The sequence below is a fragment of the Haplochromis burtoni genome, unplaced genomic scaffold (genome assembly GCF_018398535.1).
Source record: "Haplochromis burtoni strain Fernald_Lab_line unplaced genomic scaffold, NCSU_Asbu1 Contig_130, whole genome shotgun sequence".
Classification (NCBI taxonomy): domain Eukaryota; kingdom Metazoa; phylum Chordata; class Actinopteri; order Cichliformes; family Cichlidae; genus Haplochromis; species Haplochromis burtoni.
The window spans coordinates 1,214,502-1,241,518 of NW_024582491.1; the positions used below are offsets into that span (position 1 = coordinate 1,214,502).

General features: G+C 41.7%; 1 protein-coding gene across 1 annotated transcript in view; it reads left to right on the forward strand.

Annotated features, from left to right (window-relative positions):
* Window positions 1–27,017, forward strand: part of ldlrad4b (low density lipoprotein receptor class A domain containing 4b) — a 261,157-nt gene that overhangs the window by 90,107 nt on the left and 144,033 nt on the right. Inside the window, exon 2 of the mRNA XM_042224164.1 lies at window positions 168–955. Within this exon, the coding sequence (XP_042080098.1) occupies window positions 916–955 (40 nt within the window). The 5' untranslated portion in view covers window positions 168–915. The remainder of the gene's footprint in view (window positions 1–167; window positions 956–27,017) is intronic.

Below are 27,017 nucleotides of genomic sequence, written 5' to 3' on the forward strand. Positions count from 1 at the left end.
TGGATGAGAAGTCTGTGTTCGCTTTTCTCAGCTGGTCATTGCAGCAGTTAGCCCTGCCCATGTTTTGCTTGGGTGTATCCGTTTCGCTCGTTGTTTCTGGTATCTCATGAATTTAGTCACTTAGTTGCTCACTCTCTGTCTCCCTCTTTCTCTCTCGTCTCTTTTAGCCGTGGTGCCAGTGTGAGAGCGCCCGAGTAGCCCCTGCTGAGCTTGGGACTGCAGCAACAGGACAAAACACATAAGAGGAAGAAAAATACAAAGGGGGAGTAAGCCGGCAAAGGAGCAAGGAGAATCAGAGGAGACGGCATGTTGGTTAAAGTTGAGTTTAAAAGGCAAGCCCGACTCTAGAGGAGAGACATATTGATTCACCCTCTCAGCTCACAGAAGGTAAAGAGGCAGAGTTGCTCATCCGTAGGTTGAAAGGTTGATAGACAGCCAAGAATTCAGGGTATTGGTCATGACTGCGGGCCTGCTGCTGGGAGGATAGAGATCAGATTAATAGCATCTACAACGCAGCCTCCATCCTGATCTAACCCCATCTCTAAACAACCCGTCGATCTCTCCCCCTCAGCCATCACTGTAGTCCACAAAGTCCACTGTGACAAGAGAGCTGAACCCTCATACGGGCTCGTTTACCAGGCTGCAGCGTCCTGTGAGAACAAAGAGTGACCTCACGAGCTGTCGCTGGAGCAGGGAAGAGACACTCACCCGCCGCGGGGCTTTAGAGACGGCGGCCTTTTAACCAAGCACATGGGCTGTTGATGAAGAAAGATGGCAGTGAGACTGACAGGCGCCACCCCTTCCTCTCGGCCACCCTCCCTCCCCCCAGCGGCCGTGGCTCGGACCGGTTAAGGTTGGTCTGTTGGCATCCATCGCAGCATCTGCAGCAGCTGGCAGAGCGTGGGAAGGAGCAGTATGCAGGAAACTGATGTACCGGCCACGAATGCCTTCAAAGGTAAACACATACAATGGACAGTGGTCTGTGTGTGTGTGTGTGTGTGTGTGCGTGCGTGTGTGTGTGTCAGCCTGCATTAAAGAAATTACTGACAGTGCCCTGTCAGGTCAGAAACACTGTCAGTACAGCTGGAATCTTTAACACAAAACGGACTTTGGTTGTGAGTCACAATATTTTTCAACAATCAGGTTCAAAGTAAAGTTTTCTATAACAAGCATAATGATTTTCAATCATTTCAATCATTTTTAAATCTGCTAGATACTCGATAGTACATACTACTTGTAAGAGGAGGATGTAGAGGATATGCTGTTTATAGAAAAATTCATTGTGTGACTACATGCAGTGTTCAAATCTTAAGAGCTCCACTTTTAATTAGGGATCAGTCTGGTTTCTTGAAATAGGATTTTTAGTTGGTGGTAGTTAAGTTCTGAGGTGGTGAAAGATCAGCTGTTGTGTCTACACGCATGGCCATCCTGAACCCAAACAGGTTCCAGAGGTAATCCCATGTAATCATGTTACATTAAAAAAAAATCAGCTTCCATGTGTTTAAATGTATTAGATACCATCTGCTGTTTCATGTTGCAACTGATTGGTCACAAGCAGCATCTATAAAAGTTCAGCTTCTTCTTATAACACAGTGGAGCAACCAAAATTTTGCACGAGATGTCGATGAGATGGCAAAATTACATAAAAGGATTTTGATCATATTAAACTGCATGTATTAAATCGTATTAAATTTGCCCAATTTTTAGAGATTTTTACTAAGTCTGGCGCTCGGAGATCTTGAGGTTCTGTTCGGGGTTTTAGGCTCACTAACTGTAAGGATAAATGCTCTCCTGCTCTCCAAACAACATGTGGAACTCTGAACTTACATCCTGAATGGCATCATTTCAAACAGTTTTTAAAGAAGGGTCAGTCATGGATGCTTCTCGTGTTACACTGCTTTGCAAATCATCTTAGGCTATCCATGCTGATATTTATTCCTTTACAAATAAAACATTAACTCTAGTTCTATAATTTGGCAAAACCTCAAAAGAATAAGTCTTGTGTGATTAATGTTTTCTGTGCATAAGTGTTTGTGTTATTTCTTAAGAAGGAAACCCCACTGAATTTGAAATTCTGAATAGAAACCCCACTGATTTGAAACCTTGCACAGACTGAGAGGGGTCTGAGTTATTTTGCTGTTGAAAAGGGCCGGCCAATTGTTGAGGATGATAAGACTGCACCACCAACTGTCAGCACCACACTTTGTAGTCTGATTATGTGGTATTGCTAAATGCAGTGATAAATCATACTGCATTGATACATGTTTCATGTCCAAAAAGACAACATTGTTTCTGTGCATCCACTTGACTCAATCTCCCAAAGCTGGTAGATCATGTGACAGAAAGAAAGAACAAACTGGCTCTTGGATGGAAGAGGCAAAACAGGATCATGAAGTGAAGATCTGTCATCTTTACAGCTTTACAGTCTATACAATGAAAGTTGAATGAAGAAAATAAGGATACATGACTGAAATGAGGAGTAGTGTCTGGGATGATCAGGATACAAATTCAAATTAAATTCAGTTCAATTCAGTTTTATTTATATATCACCAAATCACAACAACCATGCACTATATTGTATGGCAAACACCCTAAAATAATACAGAACTTGCACTTGGAGACAGTGGGGAGGAAAAACGTCTGTTTAACAGGAAATAAACTCGATTGAACCAGCCTCAGCTGTCGGCTATCTTTTCAGCAAAAGAGGACACGCAGAGAGATGTTGCAGTTTATTCCAGCTGATTGGACATCTGCTGAGGTTGAAGTTGGATGGAGCTATGTTGAAAGTACACATTTTATGAACCACTTCATGAGGTCGTCACCTGAAATGGTTTCCCAACACTCTTGGAGGAGTTCCCAGAGATGCTGAGCACTTGTTGGCCTTTTGCTTCACTCTGAGGTCCACTCTGAGGAACCTAAAATCTAAAGCATTTTGTTCTTTGCTACATATTTCCATATATGTTGCTTCATACATTTAATGTCTTCAGTTTGTATCTACAATGTAAAAAGTAGTAAAAATAAAGAAAAACCATGAAATGAGAGCGTCCAAACTGACAGGCGTAAACTGAGGCGTCCAAACTGACAAACTGTATATAAATTGTCGCGAGTTCAAATATTGAAGGAGGGCACAAAACAACACTGGTCCAGAAGAGTTAAGTCAAACAATGATTTATTGAGCACACACGTGGGAAGATGTATACTGCAACACCTGCATTGATCTTCTCCGAAGAGCTCAATTCAGAATGGTTTCATTCATCAGGGTTACGCCCCCTCATGCGTCACAAATGAACATAATATGCATCAGTTACAGTAAATGGTCAATCTTAAGCCCCTAAAATTAGACAGAGAAGTTCCTCTTTCTATCACACCTTCCATACGAGGCAATAAACTTCAAGCCCTATGGGTCTCTGAGGGCTGGTTGTTGACTCCGGTCATCTGTTACCAAGTAGACTAAAATGCAGTTAGAAGCTAAATGAGTTAAGGCCTCAGGCCTGGCACATTTCTAGATTATATGTGTATTGTAAGCATGTATGCTGTTATCCTTCTATGCTCTAGTCTCTAACACAATAGATTGTGAAGACGTCGCACTTCACAAAGCTTAAGACCCTCTGTAGACTAAGCAACAACTCTTAATGAGCACAAATGCTATGCAATGTGTATGAAATACTTCTGGCCGTACCTGTAATAAAAGTTAACATAGTGGAAGGATCCTTAAATGAACATCTTCAATAAACAACTCTTAATGCAATATCAATACTGTAAGAAATATTATTAATAGAATAATGCTATAAAGAATGTTATTAATGCAATTGTAATAATGCAGGTTATATTGTAGCAATAAAATAATTTCCTCTATTTCCACAAAATATAATATGAAAGAATACATCACATGTACTCTGGCACTCCAAGCGCTTTAAACAGCATCTCAGCCATTTTTTCTACATCTAAGTGCTTTCTGTCTACCACTCACACTCTAGTGAACTCATTGGGAACAACTCGAGGTTAATATCTTGCCCAAGGATACTTTGGCATGCAGAGTGGAGCAGTTGGGGAATCGAACCACCAACCTTTCACCAACCAAACCACCCCGATTGATTTGAGTGATTTGAGTCTGATTTAATGATGATTCAGTTAACATTTTCTTTCAGCAACCATCCTGTCACATTATGAACAACTAAAGAGAATTATTTGTAGGTGAGGTTATGAATAATATTGAAAATTTCATACATGGTTCAAATCAAGGTCAAGGTCAAGGTAACTTTATTTATACCCATAGGCAAGGTAAATGCCTATGGGTATAAATGCACCTGACCGCAGTGGAGTCACAGCCTGGAGAGATTTCAGACACAACACACTTACACGCATTACCCTCTTTGCAATTAAACAATTGTCTATTCTTTGCTGACTTATCTCTTCATGCCCGTGTATGCAAGTGAGTTTATGTGAGCATCTATTACTTCTGTGACATTTATGAGAGAAATCAGACAGGTCATATTCTTTGAGGCGAAGACTTTAGTGTGCTGCAGAGGGAAAAGCAGTGGTCTGTGGAAATAATAGGCGCTGCGCTGCCCACATCATTCACCTCTGTCGACTTGAGCTGAACGCCTTCTCATTAAAACGCAATCACTGGCTCCAGTTATTATTGTTGTAACTGAAGTTGTATGCAGGCCTGCAGGACACGAGCAGTTTTTCCCAAATTCAGGTTCAGGTGATTGAAAACCGACAAACACTGGTGGTGTGAGTGGTTCTGAACACGTGACATCCTGACTCCCTATAGTGAGATCACAAGAGGAGTCTAAAACACAGTAAAACGGTATGATCCAGACATAATGAACCATATACAATTTAAAAGAATAAGGCTCTATTTCTTTTAATGAAATCTACCAGAGCAACAGTTTTAGCAGAATTATCACAGTCAATGGATGAAAAAAAGAATGAAGAATAGAGAAGTGTAGCACTGAGTCACACACTCGCTTCATTTTCTTTGTTCCTCCCATATGGTGAGTTTTACAGTATCATCATAAGTTTTAATCCTCTCCTTTCTCATTGTTTTTAAGCACTTCATGTTATTGCTGCACACCTGTCCTTTTCTGCTATGAGACAACTCACTGCCATTTGCCAGTCTTTTTGTGCTGCTGCTTCTCACTCATTACTGGAGGCTTCAGCTCTCACAAAGACAAAAACGAAAACAGATGTGAGCCTCAGTCATAGTTTTTCAAAGAATATTAAGCGAGCGATTGAATTGGCTTCTATAGAGGAGTGTAGTGTGCGTGCTTATGTTACAGGTGTAGTGTTGCCGGGCAGACTGCAGAGCTGAACTTGTGAGGCTCTTTAAAATGCAGTGGCGTATTGATTTCATTTCATTGTTTAATTAGCTGTAGTTGCAGACTTTGGCTTCACTGTGTGGACAGGAACACTGTTAACAAGTGAAAAACTTAATTTCAAATACAATATTTGCTACTTTTTATGCTTTATATTATTAGCAGGGGGGATAATCAAAACACAGCAAATGTTTGCAATAATGAGGTTAGCAAGTAACTCAAAAGCTGACCTAAACACTAAATTTCAAACAGCTACTTCTGATGTTGGAGGATATTATTATTATGGTAATCTCAGCAACATTGCTATGAGGACAGAAGCTCCGCCCAGATGTTGTTCAAACCCTCTATTTGCAAGGGACAGCCAATCAGAAGAAAGTTGTCTTAAAGGGAGCCCTCAGCTGAATGCTTCCATTCTGCTTATGCAGCGAGCTAAACATAAATGGCTTCAGTGACCACTCAGGAGACCGTGTCACAGAACTTTTCCTGATTGTACCATTTGTAATATTTTCATTCTTGTAAAACTGTAATACCAGAAACAGAGTAAGGTGCACTTAGTATCCATACAGATACATAAATGTTACATTCAATATTGTTATCATATGTAAACAACCAATACAATATCACAACATCAACAATAAACGGACATAGAATGCCAAATAGTGTAGCGAATGCCATACACCGCTATGTTTTTTCATGCTAACGGGCAAAACAAAGCATCAACAGCTATCTTACACCAGTAGTGTAACAAACTCTATAAACACAAAGAAAGGTCATCACTTGATTGGCAAGGTACTAATTCATTCCACCAAACTTACAGGTTATGCATTCCCAAACGCATTAGAAACAGGAATTGTCAGAGACACAAAACACCTGGTCAACCCTGCTGAGTGCTAGGAGCAAAAACTCCTACTCACCCCTTACCAGGAGCTTCTGCTGTTGACCCACTAGATGCCAGGCTTTTGCCACGAGCAGGCCAGGAATAAACATATTTGGTGACACATCTATTTAATTACTTACAGCACGAATGACTATGACCCGCCCCATAACAAATTTATAACATACTTGAGAAATAATCTGAGGGGCAGAATAGAGCTCAAATGGCCTGTTTCATTCAATACTGGTTAATGTAATAACCTTAGTTAATATACCAGCATTGCGTATAAGATGTGTAAGAATTTTTTTTTTATTTAGGACTCATTCAAAATTATTTCATTAGAGGCAAAGAATAAATAAGAGCACTTAGAGTGCAGCTTTCTCGGAAGGGTAAAGGCTGCTCTAAAACTTTGATGTTTTATGAAGTTTTTATTATAACATGCTGATGTCGGACCTTTGACCTTTTAAAATTATATGTCTAAGACATATGATTGGAGTAGATTTAGATGAAATCTTCTGTAAGCTTACAAAAACTTGAGATTTTAAGATATATTTATGCAGTTTTTGATTTTGCAAAACTTTAATGTTGAACAGCGCTCTCCCTTTCATATTATATATATTACACTTGTTGTAGTTTTTTAAAAAATTTTCTAGGTCAACTTTGACCTTGGGCACTAACAATGAAGGTCAAGGTCATATATTAGGTACTCCTGTTCCCAGAGGCCTAGGCTATTGTTGTGAGGTTTGAATATAATCCATAAAATATTGTAGGTAATAGAAAGTTTTTACAGATTTTCCCATTTACTCTGAACTTGACCGTGAGCCAATTTTCACTAAAATTAAATCAGCTCGAGCTGTTATTGGTATCTACCATCGCACAAAATTTGAGCGTGATACCTTGAAAACTGTCGACATTAGACTGCTAACAGACAGATTACATACTCTGTCCCTTTGGAGGGGAGGAAAATGTGGCACTGGAAGTGAATATAACAGGATTAGATCTCAGTTCTGGGGCCCGTTCTTCGTACGTCGCTTACTACATCCAAGATCAAATGACACATCCAAGATCAAATCATCGCGCTAACCGTGAGCTCGCTAATCCGGTTCCCCGAACACACCTGCTGTTGACGATTACTACAGCTGGATGAAGTAATGCGCGATCACTGGGTGTCGTAAAAGGGGCTACGCATCGATAGTAGAAACATTGATCGGCAACCCGCTGATTGGTCGGCGAAAATGTCGAAGGGGCGTGCTCGGTATTTTCCGGCAGCAGAGCAAGAACTCATGAGTGAGGGATTTCAGGAGTTTCAGAGTTTAATTAAAACGCAAGAGAACACTGCAAAGGCTGCAAAAGCAAGGAGAGAGGGCTGGCAGAAAGTTGCTGACAAATCAAACTCGTAGGTAATTTAATAATAATAATAATAATGGATTGGGTTTATATAGCGCTTTCCAAGGCACCCAAAGCGCTTTACGATACCACTATTCATTCACTCCCACATTCACACACTGGTGGAGGCAGCTACGGTTGTAGCCAGGCTGCCATATCGCGCCATCGGCCCCTCTGGCCAACACCAGTAGGCGGTAGGGTAGATCTATCATATGACACTATATTGTCCAATATCATATGGCATTATATTATATCATAATATGTTATATTATATCCCCTTTCACATTAGAGCCACAACAGGACCCACAAGAACATGGGAACAAGTAAAAGTGGAATACAGGAGTATTCTACAGAATGGTAATATTTATCTCTTAGATTGCTTTTCGTCTCTTGGCAAGGTAATACTGGCCTGTAATACTCTGTTAGTTTGTTCATAACAGCAACCAAGAAAAGGGCAGAGGAAAAAAAGACAGGTGGTGGTCCTGCACCCCCTCGTCAACAAGTTGGTTAAGTAAATAATACCCTCACGGGAATATCGATATCTCTCAATGAGCACACTGTCGCGCTGAGCTAAAGGATCCTGTCTATCCCGCAATATACGCTGAATTCTGAGGACTCTCCTTATCAATCTTGCACCTTCCGCAATGGGTGGCTCGCGTATACGGACAGGACATGGCTGCGACAGGCTTCCCAAATCCACCTTCGCTTTTATAGCCGTGGTCTCTCATCTTGATTACACGAAGTAATTTGCAATTACTACTCTGAAATATGAATTACATCTGTAATAATCACATACATGTAATAGAATGTTAATAGTACATTTCCCTTTTTTAGGAAATGACCTGTATGTATCTGTGTGACATCAATAAATGGATCAAGTGCTGCATTATCTTTAGTTACATTGATGTTATTTATTTATGGTGAAACAGTGGTGGAATATCGCTGTTGCTTTCGTATAAATGAAGCGGACATACCTGCGTGGCCGCGATCTAATCCTGTTTACATAAAGTAAACCTGCTCCCGAGCAGGTTTACGCTTACGGCTCTGTTGCTATGACAGCAAGTCCCGGATGAGCTTCGGGGAACCGAACGATCCAGGATCACGCGAAATCGTCAACAATCTAATCCAGCTAACTTACTTAGCGAGGTACGAAGAACGGGCCCCTGTTCTCTGGTTAAATAAGCATGTTCTTTGATAAACAGAACATAGACCAAGTCACATGGCAGCAACTCACTGCATTTAGACATTGAGAAGATGATCTGCTGCTGCAGTTCAAGCTATTTGAGAAAGAAAGGGGATTTAAGGGACTTTGAATGTGGAATAGTTGGTGGTGCCAGATGGGTTGATTTCAGCATTTCAGAAAAACTCCTCAAATCTGCAGCAACTGTGTGATGCTATCATGTCAATTTGGACAAAAAACCTCTGAGGAATGTTTCCAGCCTCCTGTTGAATCTGTGCTATGAAGAATTAGAACAGTTCTGAAGACAAAACGGGTCCAATCTGTATTAGCAAGGTTTGCCTAATAAAGTGGACGGTATGTGGCTTTTGAGATTTTTTTTTTTAACCACTGGTTCATTATGACTCATATCTTTATTATCATGTGTTGTCATATGTTCAAATCCTCTTTTTATGAGGTCAGCCAATCAGAAGGAAGTTGGCTCAAAGGGAGGAGTCAGGGAGCTAAAATAGTAGGTTTCAGAGAGTGATGAAGTGGGCCGAGGAGATGCAGGGGGGCCAGTGCAAGATTAAAAATAATTATTTTCAACTTTACATTATGTGCAGAAATTCTAGCAGAGGCGCTGATTAAAATAAGGCATTAGGAAGGAGCAGAACAGGTCCCTCTTAAAATAAAACCAATCTGTTGTTAATATTCCCATCAGGATCAAATCTGATTAAGTTTTCACCTACTGGCAAAATCAGGTTCATTAGTCAGTGTCAGCATGTTAGGGTGCGCATGCTGACCATCACAAACTAAGGTGGCTAGCATAATAAACCCTAACATGAGGCAGAAATGATCAGGAGCATCGTTCAGGCTCCTTAGGATTTGGCAGGTCTAAGTGCAGTTGTGTCTAGGTGAAGCAGTCCTCTGCGTAGTTTGTACAGTACATACGAACACACAGCTCGTTCAGACATACTTATGCAGAGAACACACCTGTGAAGGTGACTGATGACATTTCCAAGAGAACTGTGTCTTTTCTTTTTTGTGTCTTCTCCTAGTTTTGGGTTTTAAAGCAGCTGCATCGAATTTCACATTCTGCCGCTTTCTCTTTGATTGCTGGGCTTTTTTTCTTTTTTTTTTTTTTGGTGGTGTCCCGCTATGTTTCTGTCGGCAATGTTAACCGGAGCACACACAGGACTGTGCCTCCTCCACTCACCACTGATTTGTCAAAGCAATTTGATTTGCAGCTGAAGTCGGCTCGCTGGCTTAAACAACCGACCAACACGGAGCGACTGACAGAACCTTTATTTTCAGGAAGATGGCATCTCCGGGACAGACATCCCACTCTGTGAGCTTATAGAAAACCACACTGAAGGACTGACTGAGTCACTGACAGATTGACTTATAACTCAGCTGGCTGTTCTCCGTTCTTCCCCACGAGTTAATTAAACTGAACACAGAGCCTAGCGGGGTTGGCATGCAGTGTGTGTGCTGTGTAGTTAAGATTTTGATTAATGCACTGGCCTCAAATCTACACACACAACCTCACACTAGCTTGTCCACGCATATGTGCGCGCTCTTTTTGCTCCTGTTGTTAGAGTAGTCAAGTGCTGCATATACAGAGCGATCGCTCCAGAGCCGAGCCTTCTCTCTGCGCTCAAAGCACATGTATTACATAATTCATCAGCTGTGTGTATGGGTGTGCTTGTCTGGGTTTGTTCTGGTCAGTCTCCGCCAAGGCCCTGAGGGGGTGAAGAGGGGAATGAAGTCATCGAGCGGTAGTAAACAAACGCGCCAACATTCAGATGCAGGCAGACACCGGTGGTCGATAGCTGCAAGGCTAACGTAAGGTTTTGTTTACCACCGAGGGTTTGTGTCAGGTAAAACACACACAAACACACAGGCAGGTTTGTGCTTCTGTCTTTGTGAGGACACTCACTGACATAATGCGTCCCTTGTCTCTTCGCCCTAACCTTAAACATCACAGCTCAGTGTCTGACCTCGGTATTCACTCTAATTACCCTTTAAAGCCGTGTCTCAGTGTCAGAACGTGGCAGGAGATCTAGAAACGTCCTCGCTCCGAGCATCTGGAGCCCACGTCGGTTATAACAGATATTACACGTACAAGTACACACTTAAATCTTCTGCTCGATTTCCACGTTGAGTTTCTTACTCTGTGTGTTGCAGTCTGCATGAAATAAGGAGAGTGCTGCTCGGGCAGATGCAGACCAAGGCCATGTTACCAACACTGGGAAATAATTTTTTAATCGCTTCTCACTATTACCGTTCACCTGGTTTCCCCTTGGTTGTTTCATCTTTGAGCCTATCTGCCAGTGTTTATATTCCTTCTGTCTACAGTACTTTTATTTTTTAAAATCTTCTTGCTGTCTGCTCTCTGCTTCAGCCAAGACAATCCGTTGATAGCTGACTTAAAATTTTTAATTAGGGTGCATGTACATTTACCCATGTCTTCCTCAACTGCTTCTATCTATCCCTATCTGATATCCGATTGGTGGACAGAGAAGGAGTTGACATTAAATGTTTAAAACTTTAGCCATCTATACTTTTATGTTCACATTGTGTGGAAGGAAACTGTCCTCCTATAAAAACAATCCGATTGGTTGTTTAGGTGAGCAGCTTTTTATAAGTAACCTCCAGGGCCATGTGAGACGGTAGTTGTCCCAAAGCAACTTACAGTATACATTTAGTGTAAGTGACTGTCTTTTGTCCTGTTAGCAATTAAAATGTAAAAAAGGAAATGAAGCATAATTATTATAGTCACCCGTGGAGGAGGTTGGGGTCGATGGTTAGGTTGACAAAACACTGGATGTGGGAGCCAGAGATGGACTACAAACATTTACGATGAACTGATTCATACATGGAAATTCTACATTATATTCCCATGTACAAATGATAAAAATCTACCTTTACCTTTGTTGCACTGATTCTTCTGCACTCCATACAGTCAGTCACAAACGTGCTCAAGCTGACCGAGGCCTTCCCGTTCTTCTTACACCTTTTGCATCTAGCGAACAGAAAGAAATTCTTTACAGGAAACAAATAAGATGACATCTTTTGTAAACTCAGGTGGTGTCGACTCCGGGATGGACTTGCTTGTAATTCTGCTAGGAAGCAATGTGAGTGCAACTTTCATGCTTCTAAAAACCTGGGGGGGCGGGAATGGCGTCTCTATTCATCCTCCTCAGAAAAGAGGGAGAAGAGAAGCAATGTCCCCTCAGAGGAACCAAAAGATAACAGTAATGGTGCCTTCCAAAAGTGGGAAAATCCCACTAAAACTAACCTATGTCATTTTTTTCCCCACCTACATTTTCTAACACTCCTTTTACGTCTGTCAGTATAAAGAGGGGCAATACTGCAGAGTCACTCTGAGTCCCGACCGCCCTCTCTCTAATTCATCCTCGCTGTCATCTGCCTTTCTGCATTTGACACATTTTCTCACTCTCTCTCCCTCAGTGGTCACCTTCTTCTGTCCATCTCCATTTATCTCACTCTGGCTGTCATCTCCACCCTCCTCCCTCCTCTGCTCCATTTCTTGCTGTGTGGTCTCAAACCACAAGAATCACTGATATGTTATTGACCCTGAAAAACAACGACATCACAGAGCTTGTCCAATCAGTGAGTGTTTCAAGACTTGAAATAAAAACATTTCTCCCCACTACAAAAATTCAGCAAATCTCCCATTTCAACAACATGAATAAATGTTAGTATACACAGTAATGTTAGCCACTTAACTATTAGCAGCACTATTACCCCAAATACCTTATTAGCGTAGCATTACTAACTGTGTTGTAATTGTGAGCAGAAAAATGCACTTTTTATTTCTAATAGTTTCAGACTGTTCAAGCTAAAACATGATGTTAACAGCTTAAAGCCAATCAATGAATTGATAGTAAGACAGATCTGCACAGGAAGAGGATAAGAGAGCAGGAAATATAAGCGCTGCAAAGTGTTCTGGTCCTGAGTTGAAGTTCTCTCAGCTTTGATGTGAGGTATTAAACTGCCTACCCAATGAAGCAAAGTGTGTCTTTGACTGACATATGACATGGTAGTAAACACATTAGAGGTTTACTGGAGCCTGGGAAGTCCTGTACGCCACCAGCTCTCAGTTATAAAGCATGTGGGGGAGGTTTTAAGCTCACAAACGTTCTGAATTTCTGTAGTTGTGTTGTTACATTATTATGAGACATTTGTGACATAGTCAAAGAAAATAAAGGCCATAATTAAGTCAGCATACATGATGCATTAAAGCCCTGTTTTTTTTAAACTTTGATGATATGTTCTGGGGTGCTGACTGGAAACACTGGTCTGCTGCTACCAGTTGATACAGTCTTCATATCAGAATTTTTCTGGTTTTCTTGTATGTTGTCTTCTAATGACCAACCAAGGCTTGGATGATAAGGTGAAATGTTCCTTCAGCTTTCTAAGCACTACTTCTGAGGCAACTTAAGTCAAACTGGAGCTGAATACTTATTCAACAGTTTATCTGTTTCTTTGAAAAAGCAAATTTCCCAGAGACAATTATCAACGTCTTTAGGCTTCGTACAGTTTAGCTCACCAGTTTGAAGGTTTAATTTCATCTCTGTAAACAGAGCTCGTTACAGAGAAGTAAAGAGGAAAAGAAATGGACCCTGTGGGACCCCACAGGTGACTTGGAGCCGTTAATAAAAACGCCTGTTTAGAGATGAGTATTGTAGCGCTGTGGAGTAAAGGATTTAGCCTGCGTCTCCTCTAACCCTGTGTGCAGTGGTCAGAGAACTCGTTATAATAGATACAACAGCAGAATGTGCCTCAAAGATGTCTTTGAGTACTGCTGAACAAGTGGAGCACCACATATGGGAGACAGTTTGTGGTAAAAGCAACAGGGAAATGAGTTCAGAGTAGCAGAGCAGAGTTTTCTGACATCACAGATGAGTCCCAGTTAGGAGCTTTTGTTTTGGCAGTGAGGAATGGCCAGAAAGAAAAAGAAAACCTTCTTCACGTTGTCAGCATGGCTGTTTTATGCTGTGGTAATATCTACTGGAAACCACAGGCAGCGACAGTATATTCAAACTCGAGTTTGTAACCACCCTGATTGAGGCTACTGACTCACAATTAAGTGATAAGGTGATTAAGTTTTAATTAGTTTCTCGTTTTTCATCCCTAACACTGTGATTAGTTTTTTTCCTCCTTTGCTCAAACACTATGGAAAACTTTGCAGTAAACGCCTCACTTTGTCCTCCTTAGTAGTTGTGGTTGTCAGTGTCACTTGTTGCGTCCAAATGTACAATGAAATCAGAGAAGAGCTGTTCCATGACAGTCGTAAAGAAGGAATATTTGAACTTGTAAAATATTGACCATGACTATATTATTAGGTAGCAGTCAGGTGTCAAGATGGGCTAGAGGCCTGTACCAGAACTGGGCTCAAAAACCAGGCTGGGATGAAGTGCGGAGGCAGAATAATTGAACTAAAGAAGCATTTATTTAAAATGACACAAGATAGACAAGGAGAGACAAAGCCTAGAACCTTAGTGTGGTGAGATACACAATATAATGCTTTGTAGGGGAACTCTACCAAAACCTAGAAAATGTCTAGATACATAATGTGCTACAAGGGTGAGAATCCTAGCATGGCAGTCCGTGGTACATTACATAAACAGTGACTGGTGTCGTGGTGCTCGCGGAGCGCACTAGAGGGGGAAAAAGGTGTTGTGGGTGCATGGGTTGGGCCAGAGGTTACAGTGGACACTGAAATGGAGCGGCTTCCTTGGGCAGGAGGAGGCTGAAGCTTGGAGGGGGAGCCAGAGGAGTGTTTAGGACAGGGGTGCCCAATCCCGGTCCTCGAGAGCTACCGTCCTGCAGCTTTTAGATGCATCCTTGTTCCCACACACCAGAATCAAATGAATGGCTTGTTATCAGGCCTTTGCCAAACATGATGGCATGCTGAAGAGGTAATCAAACCATTTGATTCAGCTGTGTTGGAGTAGGGATGCATCTAAAAGCTGCAGGATAGTAGCTCTCGAGGACTGGGATTGGGCAGCCCTGGTTTAGGAGGTCTGACATGAGTTTTCCAGGACCCTGTGTGGGGCGGTGATGGCAGGAGCACAGGCAGGTAGTGCCATTTGTGATGCTCCCTAGAGTGTGGCTGAAAATCCTGAGAGGGTTTGTGTCCAGAATCCAAAAGGTAAATCTTAAGGGTGGTGTCGTGGCGTAGCGCGCTGGCGGAGCTGGGAGAGAAGACGACAAAGTAAGCATACAAGAACTTGGATCTTAAACTAGAGTTTGAGCCTGTTACTACCTTAGGTGTGTTGATGAACAGGCCACTCCCAGCTGCTCATATAGACCATGACAGTCAGATAGGAAAACAGTCACGGAGATCTCACTCTACACGGGCATGCTGTATGGACCACGTGCAAATATCATATCTATTGAACAAAAACAATTTGCAAGGGGCCATTCGGTGAGATGATTTTTTTCCCCATTACATTAACAGTATAATAACAAGATGCAGGATACAAGAATGATAACTTTATAATAAAATTATTCATTAACTTAAACTTTTTGGTTTTTGTTTTCATTTTCCAAGTAGCTGACTTCAGTATCTTACAGTATATACAGTCAGCTCCCAGAAGACACAAAGTGCTTTTTCTTTCTGGAGCCCTCTGTGTCGGCACCCGTCTCACTGAAATGAATGTGGGGGCTGTGCTTTTTTATGCAGTGGTAATGATGCTCTGAACATGACCTAATGTTCTCCGTGAACACATGTGCATCAGACATAGGCTTATAGACTATATGCATAATCTATGCCTACATAATTACCATGCCTCTACCAGCACTTCTCTTTCAGTGCTGTGATGTGTTGAACAGCAGAGACCTGGCTCATTATGAGTGGGCTAAACTCTGCTCTGCTCTTTATGGCACAAGTCAAATAGCTGAAGTTAATGCAGATGCGCTGCTGCTCTGGTGTTTGTGCCCCATCTTTAGCAGGACAGTATAACAGGTGTGTGTGTGTGTGTGTGTCTGTGTCTGTGTATCTGTGTGTGTGTTGGGGGGGGGATCTTGTCTCCATATTAGTTTGATATAATTACCAGATGTATGACAAGATAATTGCACGTGTGTCCAAGGCTGTGTATCAGTTCATGTGTATTTATGTGCACATAATTACAAGATTTGTGACATGGTTATTGTGCACATGTGTGTCTATGGATGTGCGTGCATATGTGTGTTCATAATTAGAAAGAAGTTGGAAAAAAATACTGTGTGTTTGTGTGTGTGCATGCATATGTGTGTGATGGTGTCCATTGCAGACGCAGACTAAATGACACAGACACAGTGAGTCACCATGCTCGCCTAATTTGTTTTTCAGTGTGTGTGTTTGTGTCTAAGTATGCCAATGTTTATCCCATGTTTCAAGTTTATAAGGCAAAAGTGTGTGCATGTGCACGTTGTGCACTCTTGTGTGTGTGTGTGTATGCGTTTCTGTGTGTGTGTGCGTTTACCTAGCCTCACTGTGCATGACTGCCTGCTGTCTGATTTTGTCTGCTTTATTTACTTTCCATCCAGCTTATTTACTAGTCAGTCAGACATCCACCCAGCCCACGTTTACACTGACCTAAATACACACGTCATCTGTGTGTGTGTGTGTGTGTGTGTGTGCGGTCATCTGTGACCATGTCTGTGTGTTTGAGGTCCACTGCCGTTTGTATTCGTGTCTACGAGTGTGTGCGGTGCGGGTCAGAGTGCGGGTGGTTACTGCCCATTTTGTTCTGTGTCTGGGATTGTTTGCGTGTGTGTAAGTGCTGCGGCTCATTGTGTTCCATAGCTGTATTGAGACTGCCTTCACGTTGGTGCTTCAGTCTCCACTCCCTAAATTCCGCTGATTCCTCAGATAGCAACACGCCTCCATCCAGCTGCACTCAGCCTCCTCACTCACGCTGTCTCCTTTTTGCTTCAGTTTGAATCGTGACAGGAGTTCCAATATATAAAGCCGTGAGTCAGCAAATATGTTGAATTAACTGGATTTTCTTAATGCTAGGCTTTTGCATTATGCGATAAATGGCTAACAAGGAAAACATCAGCACTAGCACTACTGTAATGTTAACTGACATCTTTTCTTTGGAGACTCCCCCAAGTGTGAGATTTGCGAGCCAAACAAGCCTGAATAAATGGAAGCAGAGGATGATGATGAATGAGTGAGGGAGGGTCATTGTGCATTCATTGTGAAATGATGGGCCAGTACCAACACTTGTTTTTTGGTATTGGTAGTGCAGTTTGGCTCATCTGGATATTTTTGGTCCCTCCTTTTTTGCCAATGAAACAAATAATTCTTCAGTAACTAAACTAGTAACTATCAGCTCTTCTTCACACTATCTCTGAACATTTAGCCAGTGCAAAATTGATGAGACGCAACAGATAAGTTTTGACCTCTCTTAGTGGTGAATTTCATCTTATTTGCTGATAGGCTGATTGGAGTCAGCCGATACCAATGTAGAGATATTGGTACATATTACTGAAGTGGTATGAAAATAGTTTAGTGTTCCAAATGCAGATTTACTAATGCATTGTGACAAACTGACTTTTGGTGTAAAAAAAGGTACTGTTAGTATTTTTTCGGAACTGAAACCGTTATATATGACTTTCTGCAAGTTTCTTTCTCGAATTTGAATTTAAAATCTTTCTCCTCTCATTCAAAGTCTTGAATAATCAGACCAGATCTTATCTTAAAGACCTTGTTGTAAGCATAGCACCCACAGGGCAGCACAAGAAGTTCCTTCCTGTTAAAAAGGAGTTTTTCCTTCCCCCTGTCGCCAAGAACTTGGTCATAGGGAGTTGTCTGATTATTGGGGTTTTCTTTGTGTTATTGTATGGTCTTTACCTTTGAGGCAACTGTCGTTCTGATTTGGTGCTAAATAAATAAAAACCAAACTGATTTGAAATCAAGGTGCAAAACACAGCACGGAAAATGTTTAAATGAATTGTGTTTGCCACACGTGATTTGCTGATAATTGTGCCGATATTTAACACTGAAAGAAAAGCATGTCTTGTTTTTTGCATTTTATATTCAAATTAGTCTTTGTTTAGAAAACTGAGTTCTCACAGAAATGAGTTTTATGGGCAGCGGTTTAGCTCAGTGGGATGAGCAGGCTGAGAGCGGCCAGCCCAGGTTCGAGTCCGACCCGTGGCCCTTTGCTGCATGTCTCCCCCTCTCTCCCTCCGCTTTCCTGTCAGTCTTCACTGTACCTCTCCAATAAAGCCAGAAGAAGAAAGCAAGTTTTGTAACTCACCCCTAAACCCAACCACACCTATCAGAGCTGTTTGGGGATCGTCATCACATTTAGTAAATCTGGCCCTAAGTGGGCAAAGTTTGTGAGGAGAAAAACAACTGCAAACAGTCAGCCTGGATTGCCACGTTATTCTGCTGCTGTTTTGCATCTGCTCATAGGAGACATAGTACGTGCGATGATAATGTCCCTGGTGGTTGCATTTTTCTGTGGAGTTGGAGAAAGATTATAGATTATAGAATTGTCCTTAAGACTTGTCAAGCATCCAGACAGTGCAGAAACAGAAGCCAAGACTAGTTTTATTAGCCGGTATTATGCCTTCCACAGATGGAACCCACACTATTGGTTTGTTCAGTTATGAAAAGAAAAGGTGGGTGGGAGTGGGGGGTGGCAGTCACATCAGTGACTGCTGAGGACAGGCTTTAAGTAGTAGACTTAAACACTTTTGTATGCGTGTGTGGTTTTCACATCAGAGAGGACATTGTCTATAAAGAAACAAAAAGTAGTCAAATTTGATGCAGGAGCAGTTTTTTTCTTTGTTTTTTACTCGATGTTCAGTTTGTGACTGCATATGAGTTTTGATGGCATCCCGGGTGGAAAAAGGTTCCATTTGTAAGAGCTGTGATGTGACTGGTGCAGTGTAGCTCAGCAAAAGCTGGACCTCCTGCAGTGAAGCTTCAGCAGAGACGTAAAACATCACAGTTTAATCAGGCCATTGTGAACTGGATGGCTGAACTGGATCTGATGGTCTCACAAGTGCAGGGTATCATACTGATTTTCTAACCCATGAGTTCTAGTCGTTACTGCACGATTACGTGAATACTCAGCACTCGTGGGCTGGACCATGCCCAGCTTTACACTTGGCTTACGTTTTCGTCCTGTGACTTTTATGATAGTGCCTTATACGCCGGTGACAAAAACCATCCACAGACATATAAACCTGTCACATTAACCCATCAAAATAACCAGACTCACCAGTTACAGTAATTGTCTGTTGGATAACATTTTGCAATCCCGTGTCTTAGAAAACCTCTAACATCTGCACACAAAGACCTATTTTCAATTTGTCTCTGTAATCTGTGAGTGACAGAACAGACACTTTTTAAAATCGATTAAGCATTTTACTGGAATTACATGCTTAAAATCTGCTTTCATACATTTTATGTAACTCAAATAATAGCATAAAATGCATTCTGAGGATTGCCAAACCTGGTGTGACCAACAACTCAATACTTTGTCTGAAAGCTTCCTGTGTAGACACAGACCCCCAGGAAGGCTGCTGGGCTTGAGTTCAACACATGACGCACACATTGGCCCAAAAAAGCTTTTATCCTCTTTACAATCACTGGAAAGAGACACACTCTTAATTTTGAATACATTTTGGTATAGAGCTTTAAAAAAAATCAGCAAAAAGGTTTTTTTTTCTTTTAAATCATTCATAACATTAAATGTGTCAAGAAACGCTGTATTGTGTATTCCCACCTCGCTCGTGGGTAAAATATCAACAAGTCAGTCAAGTCAGCTGTGCAGCAGGCATCTCTGTCATTGTTGCTGTCTACCAGCTCGACTGAGAAGAATGCAAGACAGAAAAAGCTAACCAAACAAAACATTTTTGTCATTTGTACCACTGAGCAGCTTTTATTCGAATGAATGAATAACGTGCCATGTTGTAATGAAATATCCAGTTTTCCTCAAAACATACATGCAGATGATAGATGAGAGCTGCCCACTTGCTGCCTCGGCTGCTCCTCCTGTTTTGACAGCTCGTATGCTTCTTTTTTATCGCCAGCAGAGGGCGACTCCTGTGGGCACATAAAGAGAGTAAACACACTGATCACTCATAACATCGTGAGCACTGACAGGTGGAGTAAGTGATACTGATGATCTCTTCATCATTGCACCTGTTAGTGGGCGGGTTTTATTAGGGAGCAAGTGAACATTTTGACCTTAAACCTGATGTGTTAGAAGCAGGAAAAATGGACAAGTGTGAGGATTTGAGCGAGTTGACAGTTTGGGTCAGACCATCTACAAAACTGTAGTTCTTGTCGGGTGTTACTGGTCTGCAGTGGTCAACATCTGTCAAAGTTCCATCCAACAAACGAGCTACTGTAGCTCAAAATGCTGAAAAACTGAATGCTGGTTCTGATAGAAAGGTGTCAGAATACACAGTTCATTACAGTTTGTTGTGTATGGGGCTGGACAGCTGCAGACCAGTCAGGGTACCCATGCTAACCCTTTACACCACTGAAAGCACAAAAAATACGCACATGAGCATCAGAGCTGGACCAAGGAGCAATCGAAGAAGGTGCCTGGTCTGATAAAATTACAAGCTATTGGAAGGAGTGTTCAACTGGGAATCCTTGGGTCCTTCCATCCATGTGGATGTTACTTTGACACGTACCACCTAACTAAGCATTGTTGCAGACCATGTACACATTTACTTTACCCAAATTCCCCAGATCTCCCTCAAATCCAGCATCTGTAAGACAAACAAGTCGGATCCATAGAGGCCCCACCTCGCATCTTAGAGGATCTTGGTGTCAGATACCACAGCTCATCTTCAGGGGTCTAGAGGAGTCCAGGCCTGACTGGTCAGAGCTGTTTTTGGCAACTAAACAATATTAGAAAGGTGGTCATGATGTTGAGCCTGATTGGTATAAATAGCACTGGGTCCCTGTCTGTGACTTCACTAAACATGTGTTTATGGCCTGAATTGCTAGTTTGAAGACCTACTGAATACAAGATAATTTATATCTAGTAAATTACGAGTCTCATTAGAGTGAAAAGTAAACAAAAACAGGATGCATTTTACTGTGTGACTCACAAGTTGCTGAGACGGGCTAAGAAAACGTAGACTTTTCTTACTAATTAATAATGTCATGATGGCCAGTTTCATCTGGTCTATACAGTCTATGTGTCTTAATGTGCCCCACATTAAGATTTTGAAGATTGTGAATTACATGACTGCACACGATTGAGTAAAGTTATTAGAAAATAGATAACACGACCTTTAAGTCGTGTTATGTCCCTAGGCACCCTGACGGGCTTTTCTAAGGCAATGCACACTTTCCATGTTCAAAAAGGTGATGCTGGAAAAGCATGCGTGCTTCCATGGTCCACACTCACTTGCTGCTTTGCCTGATTTTAACTTCAAGTATTTAACTATTGAAATGAAACGCTGGCAATTCATAAACTCTGCTGCTGGGCTCCACCTTATTTTATAGCCTACATGCTGGTTTATGACATTTGTAGTATAGATTACACTGAGATGAACTATCAAGTCAAGCTACTTTGCATAGGAAGCTCAGACATATTTCCCATTGAAACAATCATGATGATAATCACAGATGTACCTCCAAGACTGCACTGCAGGCCCATTATAATGAACAAATGTTGGATTTTACTGGGAGTTCTGGATCTCTGAATGAACCCTTAAAATGTATCCAGTCACTGCTGGTCATTGGATTTCTGTAAATAGAATTTTGTTCCATGCAGTCCTTCTAGCATTTCTCCTCGTTCTCTTTAAACAAACTGGATGATGCTGGTCAGCGGCGTCAGAACAATTTACAAGCAGTTCTGGACGCTTTCTGCTCGAAACGCAGACTCCTCTGCAGGGCAAGCGTGCGTCTTTTTCATTGCATGTTCATTTAACCAGGCTTGATATGTTTAGCTGAACAGCCAGCCAGCCAGACTGCCTATCTGCTCTGATTCAGTTGTTGATATGATGACTGAGGTTACTGAGTTTAAGACGTTATTTTGGCTCAGCCTGTCGGCGCTGCCCGCCTGCTGAGAACCCGGCTAGGTAGCGCGTGGGCGTGTGTACGAGCATGTGTGCGTGGCCACGTCTTTGTGTGTGACTTTGCACGAGTGCGTGTGCGTGTCTCACCAGTATTTGTCTGCGTCACGTGCACGTTCCTTATTCGTGTGTGTGGGCGTATGCGTGGGCAGAGCGTTAAAGCTGACAGGGAGCAGGCAACCTGAGGACATATTTATAAGGTTTCTCTCTGTCGACGCTAACCACTGAATATTAACCTGGTGCTCTCTCAGCACCTTAAGCGGCAAAACACACAGAGCCCACATTTTCAAATTTTCCTTCTCATCTGAGTAATGCACTGATAAGTCTGTTATAAAGGAGGATTGCAGAGAGAAAATGGGAGGAGGGCGAGGTCAGACTGCGCTATTATTGCTGTCAGGTGATTTCATCATGATAAAGATATCATCCATCTTGTATCTAAATGGATGTAGATCCATGTAAGCCCTAATATGCGTTAGCTCAAGGCTTCATAATGTGCTGCACAAGGCTATAAACTCAGCAGTGCTCGGCCTGTCAACTAATTCCCATCTAATTCCATCTGATGTGTGTCAAAACGTACTCGCGCTAAATGATTACACAGTAAAAAGTGACGTTTTTGAACACTGACTGACACAGGTCAGTCATTTGGGAAACTAAAAGGACAAAACACACGTTTTCAGCCTCCTTAGAGGAAAAGAGCAGATGAGGAATTAGGTATACAAAGGGAAATTTGCGATGCCTGGACGCAGCACGTAGTGTTGAGTGAACACGGGTTATGTTGCTACTTTGTAATTCTCAGCAGAGACGGGGAGGAAAGAAATGACAGATTGCACCTGCATGCTGGTTAGGCATTAGTGAAACGGTTGAAAAAGACAAAATTGAAGGTTTGGCTTGTGTAACATTTTCCCTCCAAAGGGATCCTGTTCTTATGCTCCATTTACTGCCAGCCTGAGAAAACGAATACAAACCAGCTCTAACGCTGCCAGGAAAACGCTTCGACTTCAGTCTCAAGTCTAAGCAATGCATACTATAATTATCAAGGTGCTAACGCAACTTTGTGCTGCGATCAGTCTGATTCAACTCTCATATCACAGCTTGCGTTCATCTTTAACAACAAAGGGTTCAGATAAATGGATGTGTGTGTCACATTGTTTGTCTCAGAATGAAAAAGTCTGCTTAACTAGGTAGGCCTTTTCATGGCAAACAGACTGTTTTCTTTCCGTTCGTCAGTTCTAATCCAATCATAAACCAGCACCATGCTTCACTGTCCCTTTGTCCTGAATTTATGGAACCTGTAATTATAACTGGGACTTCACTACCTTTCAGAGGAAATAGCTGTAATATTCATACGAAAAGTTGTTATTTAAAGTGAAGCCTTACAAATTATCAACAGTATCATCAGATTTTGCTGTTAGATGTTTCTTTGATAAGGTGCCTCAACAATCCATCAAACAAATGTGCACTGTAAATGGTTTTCCATGGAAATTGTGCCTTGAAGGAACAATTTGTAAGACATTCTTTATGAGAGGATATGTCTTCAGCAAATTTCTAAAATATGACTGCATGTAAAACAAGAACATGGACATATACAGATGGGGACAGAATTAGTTGTCTTCCCATTTGCTGTTTTAACAGTTTTAACACAGCTTTTATTGTGGATGCTTGCATTATTTTACAAAAAGCAAAAACTACCAGGGTCAAAATTGTTAGTGCCCTGATGCTTACCATCAGTTGTGTGTTGTTTCTGCTGGATGAAAGCCTGCAGTTGTTTGTTGAAGTTTGCAGCAAGTCTCACACACGTCTCCTGAGAAATCTCAGCACATTCTTCTTTGGAGAATCTCTCAAGCTCCTCCATATTTGATGGTCTTCTGGTGTGGTCCATGGTCTTTAGTTCACCCCACAGGTTTTCAATGGAATTCAAGTCGGGGCTTTATCTGACTTTTCACAATTCCTTTCACCTTGACAAGTTGTGCAGTGGGGACCAGTGCATAGTATTCCCCCCACGGTGTTATACTGTGGGGACGGTGTTCTTTGGCTTCCTTCTTTCTCCAAACATGAGAAGAATCTCCTGTAACCAAAGCATAATCTTTCTCCAGGTTGTTCTCTCCTGCAGAAGCGGAGTTTTTCTTGGTCTGCATCCTCACAGTCCATTCCTGTGCAAGCACCAGTGATTGTCTTCTATGAGACTACAATTTCAACTAATGATCTCTTAAAACTACATCTGGTTTGGGGAAGTAAAAAACATTAAATACACTACAAAATAATTCATTATATATATATAATGTATGTGGATAGGCAAAGGCTGGATTACAGCTTAAGAAGGAATCCCAGCCCAAGTTTAATGAAATGCCTGCAATCTGTCCATCCATCTCAGTGTTATAGCTAAACTCAGTTATTTGGCAAAGCTCAGTTTCCTTTGTGCTTATTTGACAGACTTTGGTTGCTTTGGAAATTTTGACTTAAATAAATTATTTTGCCTGTAATATATGAAAAGGAATTTCAGCTACTACAGAGTTGGCACCAGAACATATGGACATCAGCCCAGTTTAACAAGAGGGCATTTGGCTCAACTCACTTTGCTTTTTCATTAAAAAAGTACATTTATGTTACCACTTATGTGCAGAGTTACACTTGAAGTCACACATAGTGTGTCCAGAAGACAGGCAATAAACTGAGCTGGACGGTTTACCACAAGGCTAAATGTATATTTAAAACAGCACTGCAAGAGGCAATCTTGTATAATCACACAACAAATTAATGCAGCGCCTGCTTTAAACCACATCATGAACCAATATGCATAATTATTTGAGTGAGATCATGCTTTTAAAACTTGCTGCACAAATTGATGTCTTCCTAATTCTAAAGAGAATATGAGGGTTGCTTCCCAAAATTTCGTACACCTATCTTCTTCTAAATTAGCGTCTTCTATTAGCCGAATAATTCATGTAAGCTTGGTTGTTATGGCAATGACTTATCACCAATTTGGGTGATCTTTCTTTTTCATTACCAAAGTGTTTGATTTAATTTTACTTCAAATTATAAAAATGTGTGAGGACAATTCAGCTGAAGGGGCACAGTGACCTTGTCTTACTGGCCTGGACCTGTCACTGAGCTAACAGTCATGGCACCTTGGATGTAAATGTTTCTTTCACCTTAGGAAGACTCCACAGAGCTGGAATTTCTTAAACAATATAAAACACAGTATAACAATTAAAAACGATGATGTTCGCTGAATGTAACATCATTAGACAGACAGTTGCTGTCCTGTGAGGTAGACACCATTTACACTCAAGCCGAATGCAGTCTTACAGGTTTTTTTGTTGACCTTCAAAGAGCATCTGACGCATCATTTGCTAAGAGTACAATGGAAGGAGCATGACACATGCTTTCTGCACTGTTTACTAAGAGGCAAAGATCTGTTCCAGCACTCCTTTTTTCACGTTTGGACGCTCACGTAAAGTCTCCCCACAGCCAGGCCAGCAGGAGGCCCCGAGACAAAGTGGTAGAGAGAGTTAAAAACATACTGTAACTTGGATCCCATACAATGTGACTGCATCTCCCCGAGGTGCACACACCTCAAAACACACACACACACACACACACACACACACACACACACACACACACACACACACACACACACACACACACACACACGAGCAGTAGTGATGCACTGTCTGGACTGCAGAAAGGAGACAGCCTGAAGGTCTCTCTCTACATCTCTCCCTCTGTCACCGTTTCTGTCTCTCTCCTTCACTATGACTGTCAATTGTGCCAAGTCAGCACATCTTAGACGTGCTTAATTATCCTGGTAGAGCCAGCGAAGTGAGGAGATGGTGAGAGAGAGATGGGAGGGGGTGGAAACAGTGAGGGAAAAGAAAGAGAGGAGAAGGTGAGACGAGAGGAGCAGGAGTCAAATGGAGGCTATGGGACAAAAGGAGGGATGGGGTGGGGGGTAAAGCAGAGTGATGGCAGGTACGAAAGATGCCCCGATCCTTCACGACTCGCAGACGCATCTGCAACACATTTATTACCTTACTGCCCTGCAAAGCTACTGCTTGGCTCACACCAAGGATGCGGCCTGGAGGGGAGAGAGAGGGCAAAAAAAGACTGAAATACGGAGAGTGATGGAGGCCGAGGGGACATTAAACAGTCTGACACAGACAATTTGCAGTTACCATGGAGAATGCAGAGCCCAGTACCTGACTAATCTGCAGTGTGTAGCAGTATTTTGATGAGCAGTGTGCATTACGCTCAAAGTTATAAAAAAACAAAAAAACTTAAACATTAAAGACACGAAAAGCACAATAACATATCTGCAAATCAGTTTCCACTTACAGTAATGTGCACAAAAATCTTTAGTGGCTCCAGGTATGAGACCAGCATTAGGTTTGGTGTCTGTATGTTTGTGTATGTATGACATAAATGGAAATTTGCAATGTAACTGAAGGTACAGAGTTTTAAGACCGGGGTTCATGAATATCTGTTGGATTATGTTTAGTGTTGGAGCAAAGGGAAGTATGATAACCATGTACTAAAAATGTCTTTGATATGAAGACAGTACACGTGTTAATATCATAACACATTCTTGACAGGTCAGTGCATTTGTAGTTTCCGATGAATTACCAACAAAGTTCTGTGTTAATATGACTAATAGCAATATCGCTATGATTGTTTTTGTAACCTTTTACAGCTATAGTACTAATGTCCATCCAAGTGAGCCAGTGTGTTGGACTTTTGTGGGCTTTAGGATTGTCTCAGCTTTTTGCAGATGATGTGGTTCTGTTGGCTTTATCAAACTTGCGCTGGAGCAGTTTATGGCTGAGTGTGAAGAGGCCAAAATGAAAACTTGGCACCTCCAAGTCCGAGACTGGAAAAGGGTGTAGTCCCCACACTGAGTCTAAAACAAATTACTGCCCTAAGTTTAGGAGTTTAAGTATCTTGGGGTCTTGTTCACAAGTGAGGGAAGAGCAGACGGTGAGATTAATTCAGTTCAGTTTTGTGTATATGGCGCCAAATCACAACAACGGTTGCCTCAAGGTGCTTTATATCCTAAGTTAAAGTCCCTACAATCATAGAAGCAGATTGGGGCAGAATCTATATCAAAAATGGTAAATGGTAAATGGCCTGTATTTATATAGCACTTTACTCGTCCCTAAGGACCCCAAAGCGCTTTACATATCCAGTCATCCACCCATTCACACAC